The 20,471-nt window shown below is 46.0% G+C and overlaps 1 protein-coding gene across 1 annotated transcript in view; it reads right to left on the bottom strand.

The window, feature by feature from the left end:
• The window catches only part of SLC24A4 (solute carrier family 24 member 4), a 578,300-nt gene that overhangs the window by 511,159 nt on the left and 46,670 nt on the right, over nucleotides 1–20,471 (bottom strand). The window contains exon 2 of the mRNA XM_078662057.1: nucleotides 20,160–20,270. Coding sequence (XP_078518183.1) covers nucleotides 20,160–20,270 — 111 coding nt within the window. The remainder of the gene's footprint in view (nucleotides 1–20,159; nucleotides 20,271–20,471) is intronic.

Below are 20,471 nucleotides of genomic sequence, written 5' to 3'. Positions count from 1 at the left end.
TGCTGCTGGATTGATGGGCAGGGGTCTTCCATTCAGTAAGGTGGGAACGGGAATGAACAGTGTTTGTAAATTAACACACCACCATATATCCTCTAGATTATCAATGCTAGTGGGGCGGCTCAGTAAGAGCTTGTTAATGGATGTGTGTGTGTGCCATATTTGTGTATGTGTACCACAGATTTAAGTGCCTACAGGGTTGGCTCAGTTTTTTAATAAGTTGAGTATCTTTAAGCTAGGCCTCCCTTTTTTGGGTGAGTGGGAGTGGAAATACAAAGCACAGCCCTTAACATAACAGCGCTGAGAAATGTCTTGGCGCTACAAACAGATAACAGATGTTTATTGTTACCCAAATCAATGGTCCTTATTTTATCTACCTCTGAAGGATGAAACCCTGAGTTGACCCACCGGGATTTATACTTGTGACCATGAGGTCAAACACAGATCCTTGGAGTGCATAAATTACTCCACTGAGTCACCAGACTCAGTAAACCTTGAGGAGAAAGGTATCACACAATGTGATCCTACAGATGTAAGTCTCTAGATGTGCATAGCTGATTGAGGTACATGCAGTAAAGACATTACATTCGAAGACGGGGATAGTGATAAACCTAAGAGGGGGCATTGTTATAGTAAAGCAGGTAGAAGACTTCTACATGCTAGCATACTGAGCAATGCATGCTTACTACATACACACATCATTTATAGCTTGGAGTACAAAAATGGCGGACAACAGGAGAGCGTAAGGCTCTGCATTTCTGAACTCCCTTCCGTCTCTCCTTATCAGGCAGCACACTACGCAAAGATTGGAAAAGCCATGAAATCTCACCTCTTCTGCTCTGCATACGGACTTCGATAAACTCGGGTCTCTGACTTCCAATCTAACCCATAGACTTTCATGAATTTTGGCCAAAACCCCGAATTGCATTGATTACTGCCTAGCCACGCCTGTACCATCTGATCTGAATTGCTTTCGCTACTTTCAGTATCTACTATTGCAGTTCTCTTTATTTGCGGCTCTCAAAGAAATCAATCCAAAGTTTGCAACAAATTCTTAACCTCTCGGTCAGGAGAATGGCTCGGCTTTTCCCCACAATGCCCCATTGTGTTCCTTTAAGAACATGCGTTAGCTCCCTGGACAGAAACTCCTGTTTTTTAAATGTCCTTGCTTCTGTCATAGTGTTTCCCATATACAAGGTCTTTTATTCATTCAATCATGAGTTTCCCACTATACTCTTAGATGGTTTTTGTGCTCTACTTACGTCTCCACGGATGCTCAACCGTCGATTTGGTGGCAGAGCCTTTTCGTACCTTGCACCAAAGCGGTGGAATACTCTCCAGATCTATCTGTATTCAGAGGAGAATTTCTGAAATTTGGACAGGGTTTCAAGATTAGGTTCTTTTGAAAAGTGTTAGTCACTGTAATAATTTTAATCCCAGGAAGCCCTGGCAGCAATTCATGTAAGTAAAGAAATATATACTCACAGCAGTTTGATACTGCAATCAATAGGCTTCTCTAGGCACATACCTTATACCACGATAGACGTGGTGTAATTGTAAGTTCTGCAACATTTGCGGAGAAGTGATCCAGTCCATGCAGTTGCTATAAGATGTGCCCTTAGGACCTCCTACATCATTGGTCACCTTGTATGGTTTTTTTTTTATTAAAGCTTCTTGGCAGATTCCTCAGTTCCTTTACAGCTACAATTAGTGCCTCGTCTGTCGCTACTCTGGTAAGATCCAGGTCTGATTATTACATTTAACCATATCAGAGACTGCCTAAATACCTTCTCAACATGCCCAAGAGCAGGTCTAACATACAATGGCATTACTAGTGTGTGGTGCTAGAGAGTTCAATCCTGCTCTGTCCCAGCACTGACCATTGCACGGGCTCCATATGCCGGCTATAATCATCTTTCAGAGCATGGTCTATCAAGATTTCCTCGATCTTGCTTCACATTTGAGGGGCAAAATCTGATGCCATGCCACCACCCACTCACCAAGTGAGTGGCTGTGGCCATTCCTACTTTAGAAGACAGTGCACAAGAGATCTGGGCTTTACATATTGATCAGGCCTAGGGGGAGTGTAAGAGGGTGGCAGGTCTGTCATGCAAAAGCAGAACAATTCTGTCAGACCACACAGAAAAAGGCACAAGGCAACAAGCAAATGCTATCCTGCTTAAAACTGACCACTCGTTGCCCACCAAATTCCTCTTTATTACAGTGAGAGGGGGTAATGTGAGTGGGGTGTAAGGGACATGGGCAAACATGGTACAAAGGGAACCACTGATTTTAATCTGATGTGAGTTTCAGAAACTCTTCTGCTTGCTTGACATTTGTGGGTAGCACGTCCATTAGGAAATTCCTTTTCCCATGACACTCGTGGCAAATCTGGAATGGGCGGCCAATGTTACAATCTGTAACTCTGAGAACATTTGTAAGAAGGCACAGAAGCTTTAGATCAATGGCTTGCTTCCAGAATTACAGTAGAAAACCATTGACACATATTATTCCAAAAGGCCAATGTAAGGGAATGCCACTTTCATGCCTATCCTAACTGCAAATAGAATGGATCACAAAGTACATTATGTTAGTCGGAAATGATTTTTGTCCTACAAAAGGGGTTTAGTACACAGTAAAACCAACCCTTAACATTTTACAAATTGCAGGATTTGCACCTGGGAAATGGTTTTGTAACAGGGTTCCTGATATTTTAGCCTACTTCTGTTCAAAATAACATTGTACTCAAATTTGAAACCAAACCACCGATGAACTTCAAATTAGTAAATTGTGTGAACTCTCTCTCTCTCTCTCTCTCTCTGTCTCTCTCACATTAAGTATAATTCCTGGTACCACTGTGACATCTAAACTCTAACCCTAGCTGCAAGTGTGATCGGTCAATATTTAGAGGCTGCTTTGGAGATAGGTAAAAGCTGCAAAATTGCAGATTTTTAGCTACTCTAAGACAGTCTTAACATGCAATGCAAGAGGAAGCAGCGTTGTCTGGGCAGACAGAGAACTGTTTTTATGTCTAATGCTTGGTCCCACGATATGTTATATGAAAGTTACTGTTTGATTTTGCTCAATGTAAATTTTACTAAAGTCAATTTATGGGTTTTCTTCTTGGTATTTCAAATCGAGAAATAAATCACTGCTATATTTGCTTTACTACTAATTATCTGATCCCAAAAGATTTCTAGAGGCATTTAATAGTTGCAGCAATATAAATCGTTTCATAACTTTTATGGGTTGTTTTTAAGTGATTCTAAAAGGTTATGCCTAATATTTAAAACAAACGAATTCATTTAAACAAAAAACTGCTTATAAAATAAATCAACGCAGGCTGTTTATGAGCACAGAAAATGGTAATTTTCGGCTGGGGAAAGCTTTAATTTCACAGACCAAAAAAAGCAAAGCTCGCTGCGGGAAATGTTTGCTAATGCAATGCGCATTTCATTGTACAGTCACAAAAATAATAATAATTGACTGCTGGCAGTCAGTCAGTCATAAATGTGTAGTTAGAGAATATCTCAGAAAATCTTAAGAGCAACAAACCCATTACAATGGCTCGTAATTGAGATCATACATATTAAAATGCCTCCAGTGTATAGGGAAATGACAACAACATAATTCAAATTGATAACAAATGTAAAAAATAGGGTAACATTTGTAATGTATGCATTTTATAATATGCTGATTACACTAATGTGTGCTTAGAGCATTCCTATATACATATGCATACATATATATGTATACATATGTATGTATATATATATATATAATATATATACATATATATATGTTCAGCAAACGTTGCCAACGTCCATAATTTTTAGTTAGATATTTTTTCCTTGCACATCAATATTTTAGCATACATTCACAGCTTCCTATATGCGACATAGTTTCAAGGTGTGGCCGGTACAGGTTAGAGCGGCGGGGTGGGGGTGGGGGGATAGTTGTCAGACAACAGAATAGGGAAAATAATATTTTAAAAAAGAAAACAAGGCGGTGAGCGCAAGGTAAGTGGCTTTATATATTCATTTATTTTATTTTATCTATTCTGTCGACTTTCCCGCCGCCCACCACTCTTACCTGTACCAGCCACGCCTGCATAGTTTGCTAACTTTGCCACTATTTTTGTGATACATGTCTTACACAGTGGTCGGTTCACGTGGTAGGTTAACTGCATTCTAGACATTTCTGAATCAAAGTTCGATTTTGTGTATGTGACTATAATTTGAACTGATGTTCTTGCCTGTGCTGAACCTCTGCCCTGTGCCAGCAGAAAATGAGAACTGCTCTACCTGAACCTGCTCTGTGTGCGCTCCTATCATCTTTTCTATTGGGTGGGGCGTGTCTGTGCGCGTACTAAACTTGTGATGCTCTTTTCTAGGTTGTATCTTTTATGGTGTGTGTGTGTGTGTGTGTGTGTCGGAGGCACTGTGGGAAAGCACTGCAGCTGCCTTTGCTGAGCGTGAGGGATGCTTACAGTGCTATTTTGCATGGTGTGTCAGTTGTGTGTGTGTCACATGTGTGTGTAAGGGTAAACATTTCCTGCTACAGGAGCCCTACTCCCTGTGCAAGGACCCAGTGACCATACCAACAGTCAAACAAAAACACATTCACTAATCCCCAACAATATAGCACCACCCACACCCTCAGAAGGTATTGGGGTCAAGGCAGTGCTTAATTTGTAAAATAATAAGTGCCAGGGCCCTCCAAGGTACCAACACTGCTACTAACCATCACAGGTTAGTTTTACCCTACTGATGATGTGTTGTTGCAAGTATGAGGATTCATACTATTACAGGCCCCTAAAGCTATAAGAATTGCTTGGGCGGCAGATATTAGTCATTTTTAATGTATATTGAATGCATAAACAACTATTGTTTGTTCATCTCTAAATTAGACAAACTGTGCCCCTATGTGGCCCACTGTCATAAGTGCCAGTGTTGACAATTAAGTGCTGGTGCCGAGCACCGGAAACCACCGGCTCAAATTAAGCACTGGGTCCAGGTAGGAGATATCCAGAACAATCCCAACAATAAGAAGAAGGATGGCCCCCATCCCCCACCACATGGTGCTGAACCAGATTCGGAAGCATAACATATCTGCTCAAAAAACTGCCCAAATCACAGGCTCAAAGCCTGAAACCCCAGAAGTGACGACCCCCTCTCCCTTCACTCCCACCCCACAGCTATCAGAATGAGCACTGCTGAGTATGAAACACCCTAACTCCAAGCACTATCTGGGGCGAGGTAAATCACTTTAAATGTGCTATACAAACACTGTATAGTTCTTCTTGTGTACATCAAGCACTTACATAAACCACCATAGAGAGTAGGCTAAAATGAAACATTTCCAACTTATCAAATGATTCATATCTCTTTGTATTACATAAAAAGAGCTTGTGATGCACTGGCAATGGATCAGTCAGCTGTGCCATGCCAAAGAAAACTGTGAAAGCTGTAAGTCATGCATCTTATCCCAGAGGCGCAGTGCTAGGTATTAAACGTCTTCTGCATTGTGCATTGTTTTGTGTGTGTGTGTGTATATATATATATATATATATATATAATATATATATATATATATATATATATATATATTTTTTTTTATTATACATATTCACTGAAAAAAACAAAGGTTAAAGTAACGTTATAGTTTGGTGCGATAAAAGATCTGTTTTTGTTTAAAAAATAGCCTAGAAATTTAAAGAACAAAACAAAGGTTAAAGTAACATTATAGTTAGGTGAATTTGTCAATGATAACATTAACGTTTTGAACTAAAACAAAACACAGAAATTCACCAGTTATAGTTAACAGCACTAACTATAACGTGTGCCCCCACCATGAACTACTGGATGACCTCACACATAACATCACTCATGACATGTTCTATGACATCATTTATGACAACACTGGTGACATCTCAAATGACATCATTGAGGACTAATCGCCAAGTCCTCTAATAGCTACCAGCAACATTTTGCTGACAGCCAATCAGAGACCTAGCTCTTGCAAGAGTCTGACTGTCGTGTGAGCAGGATGGGCCAAGGGAAATAATTCTCCCTCGGCCAATCAGAGTGCTCTATTTTTAAATTGCCATTCCTGCGAGAATCTCTGAGACTCTTGAAAGCCCATCTATCTAAATATTTTTCTACCCATAATATCTCAAAAGCTACTGAAAGGATTTACACCAAATCACAATCATTACAATCTGCGAACCAAGATCTACCTTCCTAGACAAATTTTGGGTAATTCTGTAAAGCAGTATTTGCTGCAGCCTTGTCTAAAGAAATCTATGGAAATTATATGGGGATTTTGGATGTTGGGACCCCTATTTTCTCAGCTCCCACTTCATGGATCACCCCAAAACTTTCCTGGAAGAAGCTGATGTGGATATACTTATTTTTTTCAGGGCTTTGGGAAGATTCTCCAAACAGGGTCAAAGTTATTAGCAAACCAAAAAACGCTCTGACTAGGGAAAAACAGACCTAACTATAACTACCTAGGGGCAATATATATATATATATATGTATATATATATATATATATATATATATATATATATATATATATATATATATATATATATATATATATATATATATATTGTCCTTAGTCTTCTTCCCAACGGATTTTATGGCAGCACCGAACCCAATGATTCAAAGAGGTTTAATCTTCAAACCACATTAGATAATTTAAAGCATTTTTAATAAAAATTAATTAATTATGCCAGGAAATCAACAAAAATGTAATGGCCTATGCTTTTTATCATAACATCTTTCACTGGGCCTCAAATCCACACATCGGTTTTCCCTATACCTATCCAAAAAGTCCTTCTTCCATGTTATTAGTCCACCTGCCCCAGGATGCTTATTTCGGTCCCGGGAAGACATGGCTTTTCAGTGCAGGCTGGACTGTTCCCATGAGGAACAGGGTCAAGACTGATTTGTTTATGGCTGGGTCTGAACTGGGATGGCAAAATGAGCCAAAGAACGATGATGGATTTAACCCAGATCTGTGACGGGGTGAGTGTCTGAAAAGTTGCAGTGCTCTGTCCATCATCTCCGTGTGTTTGCTTTGTTTGCCCTAAGTTGGCAGGGTATGCCCAGACGTGGGTCCCTTGCTCACTTTGCCACTGGATTCAAGCTACCCTGGCTGATGAGGGGGTGTTACCCCAAAATCAGTCCCATGATGCCTTTTTCTGGTCCAGGGAAGACCTGGCTGGGCAGTTCGGTCTGGACTGTTCCCATGAGGGACAGGGTCAAGACTGATTTGCATATGGCTGGGTCTAAACTGGGGTGGCGAAGAGAGCTAAAGAACAATGATGGATTTAACCCAGATCTGTTACTGGGGGTGAGTGTCTGAAAAGTTTCAGCGGTCCGTCCATCATCACCTTGTCTTTGCTTTGTTTGCCCTAAGGTGGCAGGGTATGCCCAGACGTGGGTCACTTGCTCACTTTGCCACTGGATTCAAGCTCTCCTGGCTGATGAGGGGGGTTACCCCGATACCAGTCCCAGGATGCTTATTTCCGGTCGAGGGAATATCTGGCCTGGCAGTTCAGACTGGACGGTTCCCATGAGGAACAGGGTCAAGACAGATTTGCTTATGGCTGGGTCTGAACTGGGGTGGTAAAATGAGCTAAAGAACGATGATGAATTCAACCCAGTTCTGTGACTGGGGGAGAGTGTCTGAAATGTTTCGGTGCTCCGTCGATCATCTCCTTGTGTTTGCTTTGGATTAGTCCAATAACAACTAGCCCTTTTTCTTAATTCTTCGAATGGAACACTTTTTCCACCATTTTCCACAATGTGTCTTTTTATCTCTTTTGAAAATACACCTTGTTCACAAAAGTTTTCAAGATCTCTCTCCCTATGGTTTTATTGGAGCACGTGGTGCTTATTAACGGTACCCTGATAATGTTGTGATGGATATTGAACAGGTTTTTTAGGGAACTTCAATGATGACACATTTAATCAAACATCATAAAGTGTGCAAATATATTAGTGCAAACATAGGCATGTGCGACAAAGTGCTTCATGCATCTGTGTAAAAAGTTGTAAACATTCATTTCCCACAAACTCATAAAGTGGTATGTGATCAGTACAGAGTTTTTAGAATAAAGATTGACCTCTCACTCACTAACTAGTTATACTAGAATTACAATACTTAATTAAATTAGCCCAAAATATTTCAGAAATATATACCAGATCTAGCTCCTGCAGCCAAAAGGAAGAAGAAAGGCTCTAGTAATGATATTGCTATGGAGCAGTTTAAGTCTGGCCTGATTTCTCGGTTCACCGGCCATTTAACAGCCACCCTTGAGACTGAAAAGGGGGGGCCCTCGGCCCCCCCGCACGCATGGCGGCGCGGCGACCGCCTCACCCCCTCTCCCCGCGGGTCCTTCGACGGTGGGGGCGTGCCCTGGGGGCGCGGCCCACCGCCGATTGGCCGGCGCCCCTCCTGACCCGGAATCAATGGACTGGTTCCGGGTCGGGGGGGGCGGGCGTGAGGAGGGGCCACCCGGCCCCTCGGGAATAAGAAGTAGGGAGCGCCCAGGAGACTTCCTTGTCCCTGGACGCTCCCTCGCTGAACGTTGTGCCCCGCGTTCGGGGCTTCTTTGTTTAGTAATCTCTCTTTATATTTTTCAGGTGTGCGTTTACCGTGGAGCGGAGCACGTGGAGCGGAGCAGAAATCGGACATTCGGAGCCGCCGCGTCGTAGAGGAGCGGGCTGCCTTTGTTAATTATTCCCGCTTGTTTTTCAGCGTCGTGGAGCTAGGGCGAGGCGAGGAACATCGCATCGCGGGTTGCGGAGGCGGCGACTCATCGAGGAATCCAAGCCGCGGGCGGACGAGGCGTGGTGCGGCCCCTTACGGAGGTCGGAGAGGTATCGTGTGGGGACAGGGGGTGGAGGCGCGGACTCCACAAGCGGAGCGGCCCGTTGCTGAGGCGCAGGAGGTATCGTGTGGGGACAGGGGGTAGAGGCGCGGACTGCACAAGCGGTGAGCGCGCTGTTGGGAAAGGGGAAATAAAGAGCCTGGGAATTGCGGAGGCATTCTGTGGCTCTGTTGGTTTAGAAAGCGGGATAGTTAACAAAGTACTCGGACGCCCCCTTTCTCAATTGTGTGGCATTCGCGCGCATTCTGTGGCCGTCCAGGTAGTGTAGAGACTGCGGGGTAATTTGAATAGGCGGTTGTTTTGGCGCGCATCCTCACTCACGCTGAAAAGGAAGTTGAGCAGAGTCCCCAAGGGAATATTGCACAGTTTGTTTGGAACAATTAAGATTGTTACACGGCTGCCATGTATTTATGAACAAGTAATAGGGTGTCATGATTAGAAACGAAGTACAATTTTACAGGAAAGCGGGGTGTTAGTAAATAAGTGACCTGGTGCTCGTAATCATTACACAAGTGTTCAGTACAGTGCGGTTCTAGGGTGCATTGTTTTTGCCTGATCTTGTTTATGCGGAATATTGTTGGGAAGTGAGCTGATATTGATTTTGTGGTGCACAGCACCAGGGAGGTGGACAGGGGGGTACAATTGTATTTAAACTTGGTTTCCCTAAATCCGTCCCTGTTTCAGTACACTGTGTTAATACAAGTCTCAATTGCAGGCAATTCAACGACAATTTTGGTGCGATTATCTAGCGGAAAGGCGGTCAGCGTGCAACGTGGTGTCGACCTGAACCACTGATCTTTATCGCCGGCGAGGACGCAGGACTGGTCGGTACGAGGGGTACGGGGGGCCGGCATTCATCGCTCCTGGTGGCCGCCGGGTGGGTCTACATTAGGTTTACTCACCCCCTTACATAAGCGGACAAGCCGCTAGTGTTGCGGTCGCCGTTGCATGGTGCTGAAAGCCCCCTGGTGACCCTCCATCTGAAAGGTACACACAGCTGACCTGTTGGGAATTAAGTAGGCAGCGGGTGTTTTTGGGGGGTTAGCATCATGCCAGGTCCAAGGGGTGGAAAAAGGGGGTCCAACATGGAGGCTATGATGCGGGCTATGATGCGGGAGATGAGTGACATTAAACAACAGCTAGGACAAATTAAGGAGCGGGAAGCCCGGCTGGAGGATAGAGATGGCGAGGCACCGGGCCCGTCCGGGAGACCGGTCCGCAAGAGGGTGGCACCAGTGCCAAGAGGGGAATTTGTCACCCCGCAAGGGAAACCTAGGTCCAAAAGACCCAAGGAGGCGGTACCCACCCCAGGCCCAGGGGATACGTTACCCGCCGCACCGCCCGCGGTGGTCCCACCCCCGCATGTGCCTACACCCATTGCCCCTGGGGTGCCGGTGCCGGCAGGTCAACCAGTAGACGCTGGGGCTGCTTCCGCACCGGTGCCCACAATCCCGGGTACAGGCGGGCCGCACCCGACGCCCGCCCTGCCAGCTGTGCCAGGACCACTGGGCATAACCCCAGTGGTACCTGTTGTCCCGGGGGGTAACGTAGATTCAATGCCACCCGAATTGTTATCTCAGTTAACGGCCATGATGCCATGGCTCCAAAAAGGAGGAGCCTTCCCGAATGCTGCAGACCATGCGGCAGAGGCGGCACGGTTCGTAGAAAAAATCAGATCGGCACCGATCGCCGACAGTGTTGCATTGCCAATTTCTTCTCCCCTTGCAGGTCCAAGTGTTCCCCAGCTGGACGGAGTACAAGGGCAGCCGCCCCCGGTGCCCGCGCTTGGTAAGGAAGTGGCATTGCCGCTCTTGGGGGACGGTGTAGTACCTTCCAGGAGCGAAAATCTAGCTCAACATGTGTCTTTAGCTGTTAAAGAAATGATTTGGGCTGATAAATACGTGTACATTTATTCTTTATTATTGGATAATAGGGAAATGGAGCAGGCGAAAGCACTGAAAGAGTGGATGCTCCCAAGCGAATGGAGGGCGCAGTGCACTAGATTCAGGGTTGAGGAAAATCTCAATAATTGGATGCAAGCATGGGCCGTTTTCACTGCAGTTAAGGCTGAGCGTCCTCCAGATCTGCAGGCTGCATTGGCTTGCTACTCGAGCAGGATTGTGGGGTGGAGTCAGCAGTATTCTGGGGAGGCATGGAAGGGTTATGATGTAAATTTTAGGAAGGCATTGGAATTCAATAGAGCATTACCATGGGACTCGGTAGATTCCATGGCCTGGCACAAACAGTTCTCTGACACTGCACCTCCCCCTCAGTTCGGTGCGGGCAGGGTGTTCACTAGACCGCAGCAGCCCTTTCGGCCCCCCCCAAACGAGTGAAGTACCTGGGAAATTTAGGGCAGGTGGGCCAGAGAAGAAAGGAGTGTGCTGGGATTTTAATAAGCGTACCTGCACAAGGGCCGCGTGTAAGTTTAGGCATGCATGTGCCTCCTGTGGGCACCCCTCTCATCCAGAATCTACCTGTAGGTCCAAGCAAGGTAACACGGGACAGAGGGGTAGGGGAAAGCCACTATAAGTCAGACACGTCACGCCCCCCCACTCCAGTGGATGTGGTGGCAATGATTCCATTCTTGAACAGATACCCTGACCACAAAGCGGCCACCCTACTCCAGGAAGGTTTTTCTAAAGGTTTTAGGATCCCGGCCGGGGGATACACAGGCAGTGCGCACTGTAGAAATCAATTATCAGTCACACAGAATCCGGCTGTTGTGGCTGCCAAAATTGACAAGGAGCTTTCCTTAGGCAGGATATCTGGCCCTTATTCTGCAGTGCCAGTACACAACTTTTTGTGTTCCCCACTGGGAGTTGTCCCCAAGAAAGAGAAGGGGCAATTCAGATTGATTCATAACCTATCAGCGCCAAAGGGGGCCTCACTGAATGATGCCATTGACGAAGGTATCTGTAGTGTTAAGTACGCCTCTTTTGATCAGGCTGTGACCTTATTACAGGCCACGGGACCCGGGGCGCTGATGGCGAAATCAGACATAGAGTCCGCCTTCCGCCTCCTCCCAGTCCACCCGGCAGATCAACATCTTTTAGGTTTCACCTTTAGGGATAGGTTCTACATGGACAAATGCATGCCTATGGGTTGTTCTATTTCTTGCGCCTACTTTGAGATGTTTAGTTCATTTCTTGAATGGGCCATGAGACAGGTGACAGGCCATCAGAGGGTCATGCATTACTTAGATGATTTCCTCTTCCTCGGTACAGCGGGTTCTCAGGAGTGCGCACTAGCATTGCAGGAATTTTGCGTGCTCATGCGGGCTTTTGGGGTCCCGCTTGCGCCTGGGAAGACGGTGGGCCCGACCACCTGCTTGGAATTTCTGGGCATCGAGATTGACTCGATGGAGAAATGTTTTAGACTACCTAAGGACAAGGTGCGCAAATTCAAGACGTCGCTACGGTTATGCCTCCGCAAGGAGAAGGTTACTTTGCAGCAATTACAGGAGGTGGTAGGGCAACTGAATTTCGCACTAAGAATCATCCCAATGGCTCGCCCCTTCTCTCGCTCCATCGCGCACGCGATGCAGGGGCTGAGGGAAAAGCACCACCGCACGCGCCTATCGTCTGAAATTCGCCAGGATATGCTTATTTGGATGGCATTTCTGGAGGATTTTAACGGTAGGGTGGTCTGGCCCGGCCCGCTCACTACATCAGCGGAGTTGGGACTATGGACCGATGCGGCCGGTAGTGTGGGCTTTGGTGCCATCCTAGGGAATAGGTGGGTCGCTCAACAATGGCCAGAAGAATGGAACACATGGGGTTTGCTCGGCAACATTGGCTTCCTGGAACTTTTTCCAATATGGGTGGCACTGATGGTTTGGCCCGAACACCTATGTAACCGATCAGTGGTGTTTTGGTCAGATAACATGACAGTGGTGGAATGTATCAATCAGCAGGGGGCACGGTGTCCTTTCATACTTCGTTTGATCAAAGAAATTGTTCTGCGTTGCCTTAAACTGAATGCTAATTTTAGAGCCAAACATGTCCCTGGTGTTTTAAACAATGCTGCTGACGCCCTTTCTCGCTTCAAAATGCAGGTTTTCAGGGAACATCTCCCCACAGCAGACCCCTCGCCAGCACACTTTCCAGCAGTACTTTGGCAGATTGGTGCCCCAGATTACAAGACCTCGTGGTCGCTAGCCTAGCCCCCAGGACCAAGACGGCTTACGAAGGGGCGTTTCTGTCTTATTGTTCTTTTTTGGGGCCACAGTGGGAAGTGCTTTGGGCGAAGGAGGATGGGTTTGCAGCCTATTTAGAATGGATGCACAAAGAGGGGCGCTCAGTAGCAGCGGCAACCAGACATAGGGCAGCAGTGTCATTCTTCGCTCAAGCTAGGGGCTTCCGGGATCCCACCAATACCTTTATGATACGCAAGGCTTTAAGGGGATGGCGCCGTATTCAGGGACACCAGAAGGATAAGAGGAAGCCCATGGGGTTGGCCCGGCTAACAGCCTTACTGGGCACGCTTGAGTTTGTTTGTAACTCAGAGTGGGAAGTGCTTCTTTTTAGGGCGGCATTCTCCCTGGCATTTTATGGGGCACTGAGAATTAGTGAACTTGTGGCAGGATCTAAGGCTGACATACTAGGTGGCTTGCAGAAGGCTGGGGTGACGATAAGGGGTGACACCATGTGGGTGATCATCCAGAAATCAAAGACCGATCAAGAAGCTAGGGGTCACACCATAGTTCTGCAACGGGCCCCCGCCAACCCGTGCTGCCCGGTGAGGCACGTGGAATCACTCATAGGGTTATTGGTCGGTTCAGCAGGCAGGGCGTTGCTCTGTCACGCCGACGGGAGCCCCTTAACCAGGTATCAATTCAGGAGAGTGTTCGAATTAGGGGTTACAAAAGCGGGTCTTGATCCTAGAGATTTTGGATCTCATTCCTTCAGGATTGGGGCAGCAACTGAGGCGGTGGCGGGGGGCCTCCCAGTGGAAAGAGTGAAGACAATTGGGAGGTGGTCATCAGACTGCTATAAACGTTATGTTCGGATTGACATGCTATGATTACCTGTCACTCACGCTTGGTCTCTTTTCCGCTCTCTTACAGTTTCTCAGACCTGTTACGCAGGGGAGGAATTTGTCGTCGGGCACCGCCAATATTCATCGGCACGGAGCGGCGACCAGGAAACAACAAAGAGCAATGTCTGGATTGTTGGTCATTCATATGTGAAGCGAGCGGAATGTGTCTTCCTGTCAGGTGTCAAGAAGGAAAGGGCGGCACAACTAGGGTTGAATATCACGTTCTTTGGCAGAGGAGGGTTGTGTCTTCACGAGTTTAGGGGATTCTTCCAAGGGCTGTTAGCACGCCAGCGGGCTCCACCGTCAGTGGTGATACTTCACCTTGGGGAGAACGATTTGGCAACACTGGGCAGGCGCACCTTGATTGAGGAGATTATCTCAACAGCGGGTTGGATAGCTAGGACCTGCCCCGGGTGCACGCTAGTATGGTCACAACTAATACCTCGACTTCAGTGGCGGGGGGGCGATTCAGTCAGGGCGTTGAATCACTCGGTAAAGAGGATCAACACACGGCTGGATAGGTTGTTCCGAACTCCCGTGTTACAGTCAATACCTCATGGGTGCATCTGGGGTCAAAAGTATTACTTGAAAGACGGGGTGCATCTGACAGAAGAGGGTAATGTCCTATGGGCTGACAATATCTGGGCTTGGCTGGAGGGCTGGGGTAGGAGGATGTGTCCTTAGATAGGGGCTAGAGGGGGAGGCCAGATCGTCGGTTAACAATACTGGCCTGTGGCGGTAAGGTCATTATCGGTGAGCACATATTTGAGGTCTGAGGGGGCGGGCATCATCCTATGGAGGTTCCCGCCCAGGGGGAGGAGCCTGCGGGCCACTCCCAGTACTCCAGGGGCAAGGTAATATGCAAAGGAGCGCGGGTAGGAGTAGTTCACGCTTTCCTTAGGCTGGTAGCCACCCCGCGCGCGTGGACTCATGACGCCACCGGCGCAGAGTAAGGGCCCTCCTTTAGTGGGTAAATGGAGTTTGGGGCGTAGACCGGGCAATTCCCGGGGTAACACTGCGCATGCGCACTTCTAAGGGGAAGGCGCAGCTTGTAGGACCTGACACCGGTAGTGACCCTGCCATATGGCCAGAAATGTACAAAAATCAAGATAGGATGTTTAGTTAAGCTAGGAACAACTTGTATTAGAGTTTTGTTAAGGTCAGGCTCTCAAACTTGTTGATAACGATTGTATAACTGAATGTCCTGCTGATTTTTGTATTTCATCGTTGATTATGCAATTAAAACCCTTTTTTAATTTCATACTTTAATAAATACGGCCGGGCGACTAGCGCCCGCCTTCCAAAGAGTAAACACGTCTCGTGTCCACGTTCCTTGGTGTTGGGTGCCGGATTGGGGGGGAGGCGGCAGCTAGTCGCTGACCATGTGAAAAGGGGGGGCCCTCGGCCCCCCCGCACGCATGGCGGCGCGGCGACCGCCTCACCCCCTCTCCCCGCGGGTCCTTCGACGGTGGGGGCGTGCCCTGGGGGCGCGGCCCACCGCCGATTGGCCGGCGCCCCTCCTGACCCGGAATCAATGGACTGGTTCCGGGTCGGGGGGGGCGGGCGTGAGGAGGGGCCACCCGGCCCCTCGGGAATAAGAAGTAGGGAGCGCCCAGGAGACTTCCTTGTCCCTGGACGCTCCCTCGCTGAACGTTGTGCCCCGCGTTCGGGGCTTCTTTGTTTCCCACCCACCATCCCTTAGGACAAAGCTTAAGCAGCGTTATGGCCGGTCTAATGGTAAGTTTCATAGGTATAGACCGCGGGAGAGAGTAGGTTGTTGTGGTATTTTGTGATCTGTTGTCAGGACCTTTTTCCCTTTGTAGAAAAATGATGTGTGAAGTGAACTATATTTGAAGATATGTGTCGTTAGGCCTTTTTTCCCTTTGTAGATATACGTAGATATTGTGATTATGAGCAACATGCGTGAACTGAATTGTAATTTTATGCCATGTGTCGTTAGGGCTTTTTTCCCCTTTAGCTATGCGTGGATACTGTTATTTATTAGCCAGTGTAGTTGTCCTTTAGACTTTTTTCCATAGGTCGTCGTATTTATTAGGTATGGGGCATGCGGTAAGGTCATTATCGGTGAGCACATATTTGAGGTCTGAGGGGGCGGGCATCATCCTATGGAGGTTCCCGCCCAGGGGGAGGAGCCTGCGGGCCACTCCCAGTACTCCAGGGGCAAGGTAATATGCAAAGGAGCGCGGGTAGGAGTAGTTCACGCTTTCCTTAGGCTGGTAGCCACCCCGCGCGCGTGGACTCATGACGCCACCGGCGCAGAGTAAGGGCCCTCCTTTAGTGGGTAAATGGAGTTTGGGGCGTAGACCGGGCAATTCCCGGGGTAACACTGCGCATGCGCACTTCTAAGGGGAAGGCGCAGCTTGTAGGACCTGACACCGGTAGTGACCCTGCCATATGGCCAGAAATGTACAAAAATCAAGATAGGATGTTTAGTTAAGCTAGGAACAACTTGTATTAGAGTTTTGTTAAGGTCAGGCTCTCAAACTTGTTGATAACGATTGTATAACTGAATGTCCTGCTGATTTTTGTATTTCATCGTTGATTATGCAATTAAAACCCTTTTTTAATTTCATACTTTAATAAATACGGCCGGGCGACTAGCGCCCGCCTTCCAAAGAGTAAACACGTCTCGTGTCCACGTTCCTTGGTGTTGGGTGCCGGATTGGGGGGGAGGCGGCAGCTAGTCGCTGACCATGTTGTCTCCAACCGATTTGAGCCTGTCTGGAGAACATTGAATCACTTTTGTTGTCAAATTTTAGCACAGAGGGAGTATCAACAACGTTGCAGCTTCTGATGCCTCTGAATTCCTGTCAGTTTAAAACTGTAACTTTGGTTTATTTGTTTTTTGCGTGGCTTCAAGAATATGACTTTAGGTTTGCGTTGCTCTTGTACCCCCTTGCAAGAGCAACACAACCCGGGTCATAACTATTGCCGTCAGTATCTTAAACTACAAGACTTTTAGCCATGCTGGCATTCACTCAGGGTGTCAGATTGGCAATCTAATATATCAGTCTACAGGGGCGGCCCCAGCTGGAAGTTACACTTGACTGGTTATAAATGATTTCTACTGGATACAGCTGCTGCATACAGTTTTGAACATTGCACTGTTTGTTCCTTGCAGAAAAACTACGGAATTGTACTCCGTATATAAAAATATAATCTGATATTCAGTAGACATAAATCACTAATAGTAATTCAAAGTTGTAAGTGGGATCAACTGGAAATGTATCAATAGTCATTCGGTACATGTCAGGGAATCTCCAAGCTAAGACCTGTACTCTTGGACTAGACAAATGAACAACCCTGCAGCCTTGCATTCTGCAGTGCAATCAGTCCCATACACCCATACACCCACACAAAAAACACCCCCGATTACAGCAGAAGTACTGTCGTACCGTACCCCACACACCTTAAGGTGTACCAACTCCTGAAGCAGGCAGAATTATCAGACGTATATGGTTGAAACAGGTTAGGTGGAGAGTCAAAAACGCATCAAATAGGTGTAGTCAGCAGACCGCAGTGAACTATGACCCCTTCGGAATGCTGCCACAGGGAAAACCCAACATCCAGCACAACACTGCTCTTATTATACTAGGCACGGTTTGCCTAAGACAACTCCACATGGGCAAACCTACCATCCTGGACACATACGCCTACGGATAGGAGTTAAGGCACCAAGTAATAGGCAGGCGTGCGCTATATAAAAACTTCTTAATACAACATTACCTATGATGCGTGCCAAAAAGGGTTCCAGAAGGAACACTTACAAACTGATCACCTTTAATGCCCATCATTGGTATGTATTGTGTTTCATTCTTTTTTTTGCTGGTTTGTAAGATGCAACATACCCCAATGAAATTACATCCCACTAAATGCCAGGGAGAAACGGGTTTTTAATTTATATGAGTGAATGCTGCTAGGGACAGCCCCATCAAACACTCGAGGGCTGTCTACCTGGTGATGCCTGGCCTGGCTTGTGCATGTCTCACCATCCCTTCCTCCTCCACCAGGTCAGGATTTCCCTCTGCAGAGTCAAGGCAATAGCGCTAATGCCTTATTAATTCGCTCTAAAGACATAAGTGTTGCTAAATCTATTGTGGGTGACACTTACCGCAATGCAGCACTCCCTCCCACAGTCACCCAAGCAAACAAATGACAGACTGCCACTTAGGTACTTGTGACACGTGCATATGATGATTTACTTGTGCATATGGCCATTTCTATGGTGAGCAGGTGCTGCTCGATGCTGGCACCACAGTGGGGTGTCATGAGCCTGGGCGTGCCCAGAGCTGCATGTTAATGGGGCTCCCAGGATTCAGGGTAGCACACATGGCATAAGGCGAACAGTAAAATTGCAATATCCATGTTCGGCAGACTTACAACTACAGACACAAAACACTGCGACGCAGGTCTTTCTATTAAGGGCATTTTGTGCCCTACTTAGATTTTTTAAAGGAAATGGAAACATCCAATTTAGGAGGGAGAAAACTCTAAATGGAAAGTACAATCCACCAGACTAATGTACTCGACCATATTACTATGCAGAAAATTCATATGATGGTTTCCTGTGGAAGTATTTCCAATTCCTTTGAGACTCTTAGTTAGACTATTGAAGCTTTTGTATTTTCTTATTACAAGCAAATACACCCAATGTGAAAGGAAGTGCTAGCCCCTTGTACATTCATTATAATTGACTAGTGTCATCACAAACCCCTCATAGCCAAGGTATATCACTGTAGCCTCATACCTTCTATCAAAACAGTAAATATTGTAACTATACCTTGACTGGATGGGCACTCTGCCAACATTCCGTTGTCTTTCAATTTCCTGCAGACATTTTCAGTATTATTTCACTTAAATCCACATTTTCGAAGTAAAAGCAGAAAATGCCTATAACTTCATCGATTACACTGTTTCATGGGAGGGAACCTCTGCTGAAAAACCACAGAGACCCATGAGGCTACTGTCCTCCATTTGTCTCGTAATGGTATTTTTCCAAACGACACATGTTTTTCCAAAGCACTCTGTAGGGAATGGCCCGAAAAAGCCTTCCTCTGGAAAATAGCTGCACTTTACAAAGAATAGAAGACTTCCTGCTTTTTTGAATTTCTGAACCGGACATATATTGCATTCTGCTTATACATACTTCAATTAATATTTGAAAATGATAACATAACCATATCGCATTACACTTGCAATGGGTGCTTCTACACACTGGAATTTATATATATATATATATATATATATATATATATATATATATATATATATATATATATATATATATCCACAGAAACTTCTCCAGCAAGCAAAGAAGCAGGGGCCACAGCGGGGAATCAGGTGGAAGCATTTATTGAATTAGCTGGCATAAGGCATTTCGGCAGACCTTCTGCCTTCCTCAGACGCCATTAACATTACTGGTGATGCCTTCACCCATTTAAATAACAACCTGCCACAGTTTCATTGGCTGCGAGTCGTCACACCCCCTCTGTAATCACTGCTCACCGGAATATATATATATATATATATATATATATATATATATATATATATATATATATATATATATATATATATATATATATATATACACACACCCATTATATATTGCATTTGGTATTTATATTCACCATCTTTCAATAATAATATATTTTATGGAATAAAATACTCCCAAATTCATATATGGAGGATATGACAATTCACCAGGAGTCCGAGCACTTAATGAAGGGGATCCTCACGTGGACTCTTGATGCTATGCAGTCATGGAGCTTCTTGGTGAAATGCATTCTGGGCCAAGACGGTCTGGCCGGTGTGACAGACCACAGGGGCATTCTGACACTGGTGAGGGGGGAGTGGGAGACCGCAAACATTTTTAACAAGGCCTGAAGCAGCATCTAACCCGGACTCTAGCTGGTATTTCAGTCCAACCCTGCCATTTGCTGTTGAAGGAGAGTAGGAACAAATGTGGAAGATTGCATTTTAGGTTCGCTCTCGTTTTCTGACCTACGGCTCCAAAGGCGCTTCGTATAATGGTAAGCAAACTGGCGCAATGCTTTGTTCCATGCGAGTGCTAAGCAAACCATAGTAAATGAACCCCTCTATGTAAAAGATGTTTGGGTTTTTGGTAGTGTTCTCAGCATCCTCTATGTAAGGAATCAGCCAAATGGATGGTACCACTGGACCAGTAAAGCCTTACCTGGCTCCGTGCAGTTCAGACGATCTAAGCTCCCATTGTCCGTCGCCATTAGCTTCCTGTTCTTCCACGTGTCTGACCGAAACTTGTTGCCTCCAAAAGATGTTTCATGTCCTACAATCACAGACAACAAATAATACATAAGTTTTTTTCCAGCTTCATGTCAGAATCATAGGTTAGAAACAAATTACCCAATCTATCTAATGATAGAAATAAAAACAGGACTAAAGTATTGAGCACAGGCAACAAAGAGGCCAAAAGTAGGTAGATGTTGATGAAAGCGAAACACTGACACCAGTCCCTAATTTTGATTGC

Source organism: Lissotriton helveticus, chromosome 9, assembly GCF_964261635.1.
Source record: "Lissotriton helveticus chromosome 9, aLisHel1.1, whole genome shotgun sequence".
Classification (NCBI taxonomy): Eukaryota; Metazoa; Chordata; class Amphibia; order Caudata; family Salamandridae; genus Lissotriton; species Lissotriton helveticus.
The sequence above is the reverse complement of the archived record's forward strand: the minus strand, read 5'-3'. Positions and strand labels throughout refer to the sequence as shown.